At 40.0% G+C, this 13,735-nt stretch overlaps 1 protein-coding gene across 1 annotated transcript in view; it reads right to left on the reverse strand.

Annotated features, from left to right (window-relative positions):
- Positions 1 to 1,585: 1,585 nt before the first annotated feature.
- Positions 1,586 to 13,735, reverse strand: part of ERGIC1 (endoplasmic reticulum-golgi intermediate compartment 1) — a 138,865-nt gene continuing 126,715 nt past the window's right edge. Inside the window, exon 10 of the mRNA XM_089687392.1 lies at positions 1,586 to 1,997. Within this exon, the coding sequence (XP_089543518.1) occupies positions 1,890 to 1,997 (108 nt within the window). The 3' untranslated portion in view covers positions 1,586 to 1,889. The remainder of the gene's footprint in view (positions 1,998 to 13,735) is intronic.

Raw genomic sequence — 13,735 nt, forward strand, 5'->3', positions numbered from 1 at the left:
AAAACCCTCTCTAGCAATACACACCAAACTGAGCATGTGCAATGCCTCCACACATATGTCTTATTAGAAGATAAGGGGGGGGGGGGCACTGGAAGAAGGGGAGGATTAGAGAAGTTGGGATCAAATAGCATTTTTACACAATGCAGAGGATTAACCCCTTAGGTTCCACAGTGAGTATAACAAGCATGCTTTACTGCATATACAGACTGATTGTACTGATGTGGGTTTAGTAACAATTTAACATCTACGAGCAAGGAGAAGGACTATCGTGATGTAGAAAAACACTGATCTCTATGGAGTTAGATAAAGCAGAAGGAAACTATCTCCAGGTGTTCCATCCAAACATTCTACATGCAGATTAGTTCATTCTGAACTTAATTTTTGGCACTCTGGCTTTTGACCATGCAATCCCAAAATGTGTAACTATATTCCAAGTATGTAAAAAAAAACAAAAAAAAACCTCAAAACCCCCCCCAAAAAAACACATATGAACAGCAAGCAACGTAATGTTTAAAGATATGGTTACTGTTTCAATAGGGTGTGCATAGATTTACTAGAATACAAACTCCCTTACTATAACAAGCTGATGTACAGTATATATATATATATATATATATATATATATATACACCTGTATTACAAGCCAAGAGACCCTGGTCCATTAAAAGGGCACAAATTATTGTGTCTGCAAGGAAAGGTTTGTGAAGTGTAAAGTGCTTTGGAATCCAGGTGGTAAGGCACTAGACACCATACAGCCTGGATTAACTTCATCCAAGGTTTCACAACTACAGTTCATTCAAGTGTAATGAGTACCTCTTCCTACACATAGTGGAGACAACTATTCAGTTACTCTGTTCAAACTTTCCAAGTCTCCATATGTAGTAGAAAAGTAACAAATAGCAGATCTCCCATAGGACTGAAAAAAAAAGTGTGATTAGGTGGACGTAGAAGAACTAGACGGGGTCATAGGGAATATACTACAAAGCAAAGTATCTGAGTAAGAAGCCTCAGCTCCTCAGCTCATTCTCAGCTCCCAGGCTGTGTATTAGGTTCAGTAAAACAGACTTAGTGTCACTGCTCTGGAATCAGCATGTAGACCAGACCTCAGCAGCTTTGATCTGAGACTTCTCACTTAGGTTGTTTAAGGAGAACTCCACACAAATGCAACAACTTTACATAAAAGCAGGTGGGCATTAGGAGTGTCTGCACTGGCTGTTGAGATAACCCCGAAAAGCAGAGCAGTCGCCCACTTGCAGGTAAAGCAGTCTTATTTAATGAATCAGGTGTGCTTGCAGGAAAGGGTAAGAAAGCTTCTATAGTTTTAGGTATCAGTTTTCTAGGGCAACTGACAACTGAAATGTCAGTCTCAAATTTCTAGTTGTAGCAGCTTCAGAGGTAATGAAAGACCTAAAGACTAAGCACACAAATGACTGGAGTTCCCCTTTAACATGATCGCTTGATACATTTAAGATTTTAGGAAAGGATATTTTGTGAAAGCTGATATAAATATAAAGCCTACTACTTGGAAAGGAACCAATTACATCATAAGCAGGAACAGACTACTATGGACGCAACTAGTCCTTAATAATTTTACAAGAGATTTACTGCTTTAAGTATGCAAAATAGCTTACTTAGCATCATATTAAAGCTGGGTCCCACCTAAAATTTCCCAGGAGTGTGGTTACTTTTGAACATACAAGATATGTACTTATACTCTTTAGATAATTGCTAGAAATCCTAAAATGCCCCCATAGCAAAGTCTTGTCATGAACTATCCAATATTTCTTTGTTAAAAGAATAAAAATAGCAATTTCCTAATGAGTCAATACTCTTAAGGTTTTCCACTCTTCCTCATGCGGTTTGGATGATGTCAGGAATTCAAATAGTTGCTACTGCATTTTCCCAAGCTGGATCTTCTTCCAGGCTTCAGAGGCAGTGAAAATACAAGAGTCCAATATTCCAGCTACAGTAAATGTTCCTCCAATAATGGCACACACCTGCAGGAGAAGACAAGAACACAAAAAGCTTAGAGCAGCCAACAAGGGTGCATTTAAATCAGTTAATTACAACAGTTTACTACTAAGCTGTACACAGCCTGTAGTTTTACCTATTCAGAACACACACGTGCAAATGCACACACTAAATTGTGTAAAGCTAGCCTTACATGGCTTGATTACCCCACCCATGCTAAGCAGCACTGACAAAGCAACCTCCACCGATGACTATTGTATTTAGCACCAGTGGCTCACTATACACAGTAATGCTGCAAAACAGTGACTGCATCTGAGAGGATGCAGTCACTGTTCAGCCATAAATTTTCCACCCGGCGCAGTCAATTTTTAAATTGACATTTGTGCTGCCAGGTGTTGCAGGATCAACCTCAGTTTGAATATCATCTGATTTGGCTGGAACCAGATGAAATTTAAGGCATCTATGGCCAGATTATATAACGGGACACATTCCACATCCAGTCTTCTGCTCTTACAACATCCTATGGAGTTTCAGCCAACCAAAAAAAAAAAAAAAAAAAACAACAATCACAATATTCTCATTAGAAAGACAGTTATATTCTGCAAACCCCGAATTATGGGGGTACCATGTAGGAAATGTTTATGAAAAAAAATAGGTATTATAAATGTAATGCACACATTTAGGATGAAGAAAATGCAGCAGGTTGTACTTTTGTTGATAGCACTGGAACTACCACGGTGGTGTAAACTAGAGCCATTGGAATACATGACAAACAGTGTGCATGCATTCTGGATTCAGTTGAAAAACACACTAGAAAGCATCTGGTATGAACAAGCCTTCAATACTTTCACACTGCATGATTTGTTTCTTGAACGATGGATCCATTTGGAATAGGTTGTCACTTTGCTTTATATCCGACCATATAAATCAACAGATCAATAGTGATAACCACTGGCTAAAGCTGGTCATATGCCAGCAGAATGTAATTTGAAAAAAATTGTTTGCTCAATTTTCTGATTGGTAGTGGGGCCACAGACTTTCCTTTGATGGTTCATTCAGGGCTTTATCATTGGTCCTGGAGTGAGGCTTTAAATCTGGCCATACACTAGTAAGATTTTATTTGAATATTCTTATTTTAAGAACATTTGTTTGATTTTCCAATCATTAGTGAGGTCAAATAGACTTTTGTTTTGATCACAATGATGAAAATTTTTTGAAGGAACAGAATGGAAAATATTTCCCTGATGAGCTAATTGCTAAATAATATACATATACACACACACACATAATATATATACATATATATATACACACACACATACATACATACATATACACACACACACACACACACACTTTTCTAGGTAAGGATAACTAAAATAAAAATTAAAAAAAATTGTACAGAAGCTGAACTCCGTAATTGTCCGAATAGGAAACAATGAAAAAGTGTATAAACATAAAACCTGTTGCACTTCCCTTTTAAATATATAGGAACCAACAAAAGTATAGTTAATAACCAAAATATGCAATGTAGCAATAAATATATAATGGTGAACAAATCAGTGAATAAAAATGCATTCATATAAAATAATGGCCCACAATAGCAAACAAATATTAAAATAAAAAAAAAAAAGCCACAATAGAAAAAGTCTTCTGCAGATGGAGTGCAGATTTGAAATCACATGTGATCACTCCTTTGCGCCAACACCAGCCTCTTACCAGGGATATCATACCTCTAACATGTGAGTACACATTGGTGGATTTTATAACAAAAATGTGTGACAGTATTGTACTATGAGCCTGTCCTTTTCCTTTCTCCAATTTATTTAGTATAGGTACTTATAGAGCGTTGTCAATTTACGCATCGTTTTACATACATATTGTACATTCACATCAGTGGTCCATATATAATGTTTTGAGGAGTTACGATGCCTTAGGAGGTTCACCAGCCAGTTACCCTGGGTAGTCCTCATGCATGCCTTTATATTAGAGGTCTGATATCTCTGATAGGAGGCTGTGTTTGGTGTTGCAGCACAAGAATGACCATGTGTGATTTCCAGTCAGCACTCCATCTGCTGGCCTTTTTTACTATTGTGGAGTTTATTTAATTTATATTAATATATAGGTTTAGGATTGTGGGCCCTTATTTTATATAAATGCATTTTTATTCATGGATTTGTTCACCATTATATACATTTATTAACACATTATGGAGTTGATTTACTAAAGACAAATAGGCTGTGAAAGTGCAGTTGCTCTAGATCTGAGGGGAACATGAAAGTAAAATTAAAAAAAAAACAAAAAACCCCAGCATTTTTGCTTGCACATGATTGGATGAAAGAAACCAGCAGAGCTTTGCCTCATTTCAGAGCTCCCCCTTGGATCTAAAGCAACTGCACTTGCAGTGCACAGTATATTTACCTCTAGTAAATCAACCCCTATGTATTTTGATTATCAACTGCACGTTTGTTGATTCATATATCTTTAAAAAAGGGAAGCACAACAGGTTTTATATGTATATGAACACATTTCTAACATCAAATATGGTTTTCATTTGGAAAACTCCATTCACGAATGTTTGTACAAAAATCAACTAATGAATGTGCAGCTTACGCCAATGTAATGATACCTGCTGTACCCCACGCAAGATGGGTAACAGGGCAGTTTCTCATATAGCACTCTCTCTGACCAGTGCTACCATCACTCACTGATGTAGAAATACAAAATGTATAGACGCAAATTGAACCACAAAGAATAGCATACGATTTGAACAGGAATGCGATTCCTGTCCAAATTGCATGCGGTTTGCCCACTGCTCGTGTGAACCCAGGCTGTCATAACCTGAAGTTCACTCAGGAGCAGTGCAGGGTTTTCCGCAGTGGAAAGTGGGAGAGTGGGCTTGTGGGGATATGAAATCCCTGCCACATTCGTTCCTCTCCTTTTAGGGTTGACAGTTTGGGCTAGAGAGCATTTGATTGGTCAGCACTGTCACATGGAAGAGATGGATCACATACCATCTAGCCCACACTGTCCTTGCTGCAAGGAGAGGAGAGAAAGCTGCTTCACAGGTCTGGGGATTTGAAATCCCCACACCCTCTCCTCTCCCTGCAGTAATGAAAGTTTGGGCTAGACAGCATCTGACTGGTCAGCACTGTCCAGTGTGACGGTGCTGACCAATCAAAAGCCCTCTAGCCAGAACTGTCAACCCTGCAAGAAGAGTAAAGAAGTGGCAGGGATTTGAAATGCCAGCTGCTTTCTCCCCTCTCCTACCGCTTAGAATATGGAGCATCTGCCTCCACAGTATACATCCCCACTCCTCTCAGCATGGGATCCCTGCAGGGAGGTTTCCCACACTGCTCTTGTGTGAACTCAGGCTATGACAAGCCTGGGTTCACACAGGAACAGTGGGGAAACCACATACAATTTGGACAGGAATCGCATTCCTTTTTCAAATCGCATGCTAATCTTTGCGGTGCAGTTTGTATGAACACAAATCGCACCGCAAAGTATCGGTTTCCAGTATTGGGAGCATTTTCACGGGTATACAGTCATCAGTGCATCCCTAGGAAAAAAAAATGTTTATTTATTTCCATGTCTAGATTACCTTTTTCTTCTCACCCGAGAGGTTTTTATGGGATACTATATTCCTTGTAGGGGATTTTACAACCAGTCCTCAACCACTTTTTCTTTTTCCATTGATGGCAACCACTTGCTTGTCCCTTTTACAAAGGGTGTATATCTATAATTTATTTTGCACCATGTATTTTTCATTGGGATGGTTTATTGGGAAATTCTTTTTTTCCCTATGGGTATATGGATCTTTTACATCCCCTTTTTCACCCAACATACCTTCATGTTTCACACATGTGATTGATGTGGAACCCGGTTAGCTCTCTCTCTGTCATACACCAGGTAGCCCCAGTGGATGTGTGTTGGCCCCTGGGATGTATCCTCATCCGGGTCCGGGGTGTAAGAGCAGTGTGTTGGTAACCCTACTCTTGCAACCATCTGTATCCAACTAACTATTTATATGTTGCTGTGGATCTATTATGTAAGCATAGCATGCACTATGTAAAATGAATGAGTGTTGATACTATATTGGCACTATCTGGATAATGTGATATACTTAATGTGATTACTTCCTAGACACGGCATACCCCTGCTTTATCCCCTGAAGGAGCTTTTCCGAAACGTATTGGATTTTGTCCTGATGCCTATGACAATTTAAGCCAGGACAGGCATACTATAATTTTTCATATATTATGAACACATGGGGTTTAAATCATTTTAGCCATGTTTATGTAATAACATTGATACAGCATTTTGTGTATGTAATGTATTTGTATACTCTGTGGATCTTTTATAATAAACTTGGCTTTTATTGAAATATACAAGATTGTCATATCTGTATTGAAAGCGGGGGGGTTGTACAATGGTTTATGTTATATAATAATGCTGTAAAAAAGCAAGAAAATAAACACACCCATCACAATCTGACCCCAACTGTCATTTTGTAAAACCTACAAGTAATTTAAACCAAGACGACAAAAATAAGTTAGGCAAATAGGTTTTAAAACTACTAGGTCATTTCCAGCTGTTCAGCCGCATTTTCCCAGAATTCTTTGCAATTTCAAGAGACGGGTTTACTATCCTTCTCCTATACCCACCAGTGTATATATGATCTGTTTACAAAAACATTTCTCTGTTCCCCGGGGCAACAGCTGTTTCAGTAACCATGTTCTGACATGCAAAATATGTGGCCAGATTAATTATGGTCAGTGTATTCTAATCTTGTAGCTGAAATTATCCTTTCCTTCAAACATGTCCGGGAAGGGCAGCAGCCAAAAATAGGGGAAGCTTCTAAAAGGAAGCAGCTATTAGTCCTCAATGTTTGTCACATATATAGTATATTAACCAAAAAAAAAAAAAAAAAGTCCTTTTACTTGAAGCAAGTCAACATACACAAGTTACTATTGCAAAGTAAACAATTAGTAATTTTAATATGCAGCAGCCATGTGTTACACAATCTAGTTACCAAATGTAGACTTTCAACCAAAGGTACTAATGCACATGCAAGCTGGTACTGAATCAAGTTCAAGTGGATGAAATTATTGTATGCAATGCTTATCACTGTGCTGATAAAGAGGACAAACAAGCTTACTTAATAGGCAGTGCAAATAGCTGTGAAGATGTACAAAGTGCAGTATCCCATAGAAAGTACTTGAATTTCTCATTTCTGCTGCCAGTGATTGCTATATACAGTTGCAAGAAAAAGTATGTGAACCCCTTGGGATTACGTGGAGTTTTGCATGAATTGGGCATAAAATGTGCTCTGAACGTCATCTAAGTCACAACAATAGAAGAACACAGTCTGCTGAACATAATACTACACAAACATTAGATGTTGCCATGGTTTAATTGTACATAACATGTAAACATTCACAGTGCAGGGAGGAAAAAGTATGTGAGGCCCTAGCTTAATGACCTCTCCCAGAGCTAATTGGAGCCAGGAGTGAGCCAACCTTGACTCCAATCAGTGTGATGATATTGGATGTGTTGCTGACAGCTGTCCTGCCCTTAAAAAACACACACCTGTTTTGGGTTTACTGGTTTCAAGAAGCACTGTCTGATGTGAACCATGCCTCGCAGAAAAGAGCTCTCAGAAGACCTACGATCAAGAATTGTTGACTTGCATGAAGCTGGAAATGGTTACAAAAGTATCTCCAAAAGCCTTGATGTTCATGTGTCCACGGTAAGACAGACTGTCTACAAATGGAGAAAGTATAGCACTGTTGCTACTCTCCCTAGGCGCGGTCGTCCTGTAAAAATGACTGCAAGAGCACAGCGCAGAATGCTGCATGAAGTAAAGAGGAATCCCAGGGTGTCAGCTAAAGACCTACAGAAATCTCTGGCACATGCTAACCTTTTTGTTGACACATCTACAATAAGGAAAACATTAAACAAGAATGGAGTACATGGGAGGACACCACGGAGGAAGCCATTGCTGTCCAAAAAGAATATTGCAGCACGTTTGAAGTTTGCAAAAGAGCACCTGGATGTTCCACAGCACTACTGGCAAAATATACTGTGGACAGATGAAACCAAGATTGAGTTGTTTGGGAAGAACACACAACACTATGTGTGGAGAAAAAAAGGCACAGCACACCAACATCAAAACCTCATCCCCACTGTAAAACATGGCGGAGGGAGCATCATGGTTTGGGGCTGCTTTGCTGCTTCAGGGCCTGGACGGATTGTTGTCATTGATGGGAAAATGAATTCCAAAGTTTATCAAGGCATTTTGCAGGAAAACGTACGACCATCTGTCCGCCAACTGAAGCTCCGCAGAGGATGGGTGATGCAACAGGACAATGACCCAAAGCATACAAGTAATTCAACAAAACAATGGCTGCAACAGCACAGAATACGCCTTCTGGAGTGGCCCAGTCAGAGTCCTGACCTCAACCCAATTGAAATGCTGTGGCATGACCTTAAGAGAGCGATTCACACCAGACATCCCAAGAATATTGCTACACTGAAACAGTTTTGTGAAGAGGAGTGGTCCAAAATTACTCCAGATCGTTGTGCAGGTCTGATCTGCAACTACAGGAACCGTTTGGTTGAGGTTATTGCTGCCAAAGGAGGGTCAACCAGTTATTAAGTCCAAAGGTTCACATAGTTTTTCCTCCCTGCACTGTGAATGTTTACATGTTATGTGCAATTAAACCATGGCAACATCTAATGTTTGTGTAGTATTATGTTCAGCAGACTGTGTTCTTCTATTGTTGTGACTTAGATGACGTTCAGAGCACATTTTATGCCCAATTCATGCAAAACTTCACGTAATCCCAAGGGGTTCACATACTTTTTCTTGCAACTGTATTCCTGAACTATGCCATCACTGCTCTTTGTACCATTGAACTGAAAAGTGGTAGGGTCAACAACTTTAAAAAGAGAAGCATGGCAAAAGCATTTTTGCCCATACTTCTCTTCTGGGTCACAAGATTCCACTTAGTTCTTCAATCCTGTGACCCAGCTTCAGCCAACAGTGAGCTAAAGCCAACCACTCTCACCCCCTTCACAGCCCAGTTCTCCAGTGAGCACTGGAGGGGCAGATCAGAGGTGGTGACTAACTGTCACCACTCTATGTTTAGTGAAAATTGAGTGATCAGTGGTCATGTGATAGCTCAAGGCTCGGTTTTAGAGCTGGCCGGGGACTAATGCGGCATCCATATACGGGAGTACGTACATTTATTTCTTGATATCCCACACTTCTCCATCAACATGGCCAGATGGACCATTTGCCCAGCAAGGTTTCAAAGGGGATAGCTTTAAAGTGATACTAAAAGTTTTTTTTTTGGGGGGGGATAACAAACATGTTGTACTTACCTGCTCCATGCAGTGGTTTTGCACAGAGCAGCCCAGATCCTCCCCTGCTGGCACTCCTGGTTCCTTCTGTCAAGTGTCCCCATAGCAAGCAGCTTGCTATGGGGGCACCAGAGCAGGCGTGTTCCCAAGCTGCTGCTCCGTGTGTCCATTCACACATGGAGCCGTGGCTTGACAGCACCCCTTTCTCTCCTCATTGGCTGACTGGCTGTGATTGACAGCAGCAGGAGCCAATGGCTCCAGCTTGCTGTCTCAGCCAATGAGAAGGCAGAGACCTGGGACAGCTGAGGCTGTTGCACACATCTATAGATCGCAATTGTGCTCAGTAAGTGTTGAGGGGGCTGGGGGCACAGAAGGTTTTTTTTAACCTTCATGCATAGAATGCGTGACGTTAAAAAACCTTGAGCGTTTACAACCACTTTAAGATTATTCCTATCCTACATACTGTAAGATCATCATTTGAGCTTGATGAAATGACAGATATGGGATAACGGTCATCTTATGTTATGGTGCGCATATCTTCATTTTATCAATTAAAATTTATGTATGATTTACAGCTATAATTTTCAAAACCTGAAAAAAAAAAAAAAAAAAAATCTAAAATCCAGTTTCTTTCAGCTATAACAACATTGGGCTATATACAGTCATAGAAAAGAACACCTACAGCAATGACATTACCTGCTCATGTGACTACTCTACAATTTTTCTCAAATTACAATTTATGACTTGTGTGATAATAGATTTCAGGACCCACAGAACACAAGCAGGTAAAAATCTGCAATTACATTATCAAAATACTTGCCGTTTTTAACACTTCTCCACAGACCATTATTTTATCCACATAGGAGAGTTTCACTTAAGAGACACTGCCATCTTGCCCATGTAGGATAGACTGTCAGTATCTCTGCAAAGGAACCACTCTAACACACTTATACTCACCTTGCTTGGGCCTATTGATTGGCTACTAGACTTGAGCTCTGTCACAGGGGAGGAGGTCCCCGATATTTAGAAGTTCTGTATATTGCCTCTGGCAGTGATGGAGGAAGGAGCGTCGAGGGAGTACACGCTAGACAATTATAAGTGGGTTAACAAGTGGCTTTGCAGGCACACTGTAACTTTGCCCTCTATGCAGTGTCTCTAAGATGAATATGATCCAGGCTCTTCTACTTTTATTCTCTCATCTGATTAACCCAAGTAATAGTATTATGTAAATGCCAAAAAGAAGGATTTCCAAGTAAATTAGAATGGGAATTGCACCAGTGATTTCTGCTTCCATATTAACAGAAATGAAACTAAAGAAAAAAATTATTGCTCAACTCCATCTTTTATGTCACCGGAATTTCAAAGTGTTAGATGTATGCTTGATGTTCTAAGAATGGGGTTACAAAACTAGTTTTCTTTGTTTTACCATACAATGCACTATTCTCCAGGCAAGTGGCGTCCCTAGGGGGGTGCGGGTCGCAACGGGTGACACCATCACAGGGGGTGCAGAAGCAGGATGCCAGCAGAGCTTCTGGGCTCTGTGAAGGTCCTGGCCAGTTATTGGGGTGATCCCCGATTCCTGGCTGTGACAGCTGCCCCTGGTGTAGTGGTAAAATGAGAATCCCGACCCGTGAAGATATGTATCTCCCCTGAAACAACTGAGCATGTGCCGGTTTCAGGCTGAAGAAGCAGATCGCCGACTTTAGCCCAGAGCTGCCACAGTTAACCCCTTACAGGCTGCAAACCGCTGAAGCTGATCCCGCAGATCACAATGGGTTGCAAGATCAGTTAACCCCGTATAGGTTGAACCTTATAGGAGCCTGTTAGGGGTTAACTGTGGCAGCTCTGTGCTAAAGTCATGCTGTTATGTTCGGACAGGAGGACTGCTCCCTCCTTACCAGAACACCGGTCAGCGCTGGCAGCCATTGGCTGCCAGCACCGATTGGATGCCAGTTTTCCACAAGCGGGTGAACACATAGCCCGAATGTCACTTGGATTCTATTGAACCGCCCGATACCAGCCAATATTCAGCCCATGTGTACAGGGCTTTAGGAGTGTTTTCATACAGTAAAAAAAGTTGGCTCCTGTGTGGTCAATGGGTTACAACAGTTCGCCTTGGAAATCCAGAACAGAGCACAGAAATTGCTGGCTCTTCATTATACCAGCTGCAAAACACTTCTCTCCACTAAAGACCCTTAGTGGCCATGACATTTTAATATTGAATCCACCAGATAAATACTAGTTTCCACTGCATCCATCAGTAAGCATGTATCTTCTACACTGATCCAAATACAGTAAACTAAAATCAGACTGGTTTGAGTTTCTGTACTTTGGACATCATATGTGAACTGCCTTGTAAAAATGAATCAATGCTAAAATTTTAATATAAACCTAAGTTAACAGGCTTGTTAGGAAGGATAAAATATAGTAGTAGCAACTAATTTTTCCTGGAGACAATGCCATGCTAGGCTTCTCCCTGTGCTAACTAGACGCCTGAAGTTCTAAGCACTTAACCTGGCCACACACTCAGATTTCTTTTGCCTGTTCAGCTAAAGCGAGCAGATGAACGACTCTTCCTTGCCAGCTATGGAATTCTGACAGCCAATGCCTGCAGCTGTCAGAACACCCAAACAGTGACCTCAGCTGACTGGATGCAGTCACTGTTTGGTCAACAATTTTTCCACCAGACTCCTTCAATCCTCAAATCCAAGTTTATGGAACCACCCACAGATTGAATTCAAGCGGATTCAACAGGAACGCACTGAAATTAAACATATATGGACAGCTTTAGTCATACAATCTTTGTGGAAGAGGAGACAAAGACTGCCGAGGAGACTTCAGCAGAGGTCATGTGACCAAATGCCTACGCATTGACACAAATGGCTAAAAGAGAGCCTAAAGCAGCATTTTCTCCACAAGTTCTTCAGTTCTTCCTGTACTTTTTAATTTTTCAATCTATGCAAGATTGTTAAAACGGCTTTCGCTTAACATTTTAATAAAGATTCACTTTAAAGTGTCTAGAGTCATGAGGGGTTAAAACCTGTCATTTTAATGCTGTCTGTATCCCAACTGGAGAGGTTCACCTTTTCTGTCTGTCCCATTGACCATCACCACTCAATGTGAGGGAAAATCCAATATTTTAGGTTGCTACCAGAACAAAAATAGAGGAGAAATCTTCCAATGAGGATACTTGTTCCAGAGACAACTGTCTAAGAAGAGATTTCCTCTTACTTCCTGTTGTATCTAAGAGATAGGAAATGAAGGGAAATCTGCCAATGGGACACAGTCCCATTGGCAGAAACAAAAAAAAAACAAAAAAACAAAAAACAAAAAAAAAAGGAAACACTTGAGACAGGGGTTTCCATTCTCTATCAAAAAGAAAAGTAAATTTGACTTTAGGTTTACTTATAAGGCTGTGTACAAGCACATAGACATATATATATATATACATATATATATATATATATATATATATATATATATATATATATATATATATATATACACACACACACACACACATACATACACACACATATACACACATACATACATACTTATATATATATATATACATACACACACACACACACATATACACACACTGCACATAAGTCACCACTAATTCCAAATTCCGAAGACTTCCATAAACATCTATACAGAATCATTTAATTTCAGTTGATATAACATATAAACGTCTACGAATGATAAAGGTCAGTTAAGGACTCTTGATAATTGTACCACTACACAAGCTGGCAAAAAAGTTACAGAACTATAAAAAAGGTACCAATCAAGACAGACGATCTCAGTTTTAAGGTCACTGCTGGCTGGCAGAGCACATGAGGTGTTAATCATTAGTGTGTGCCCAGCAAGCAGACTGAGTATTAGCAGTGACGTGGGACCAAAGCTGCCAGCACAGAGCTGGGGAAAAATTGACTGTTTTAGAAAAACAGAACAATGACTCACCATTGGAAATCACTATTTGCTGGACTTAAAAATGTTTTTATTTTTAAATACTTAAACTGAACTGACGGTTGGGAAACATCCATTCAACATTATAGGAGCCACAACTGTACAACATTTAATGGACAAATGCGCAATGTATGCAAGTATAAATAAAGAATGGCTACATGACAACTGTAATCAGCCAGCTCGTCATTCAGGACAGTGAACATTTCCTCCAGCGAGTGAGTTGTTCAAATGAAACATTTTAATGGATACAAAAAAAGCAAAAAAAAAAAAAAAAAAAAAAAAAGGAAGAAAAGGGTATACAGTTATTACTTAGCACTGTCCTCTTATAATGGATCAACAACCATGACAGAATCTACTGCGTCAATGCGGGGTATACTTTCTGCCACGGCAGTAGCACGTGTACAACCCTGGCTCCTGCCTCTGA

Source organism: Staurois parvus, unplaced genomic scaffold, assembly GCF_062004578.1.
Source record: "Staurois parvus isolate SC_StPar_1 unplaced genomic scaffold, SC_StPar_1.0 ptg000424l, whole genome shotgun sequence".
Taxonomy (NCBI): domain Eukaryota; kingdom Metazoa; phylum Chordata; class Amphibia; order Anura; family Ranidae; genus Staurois; species Staurois parvus.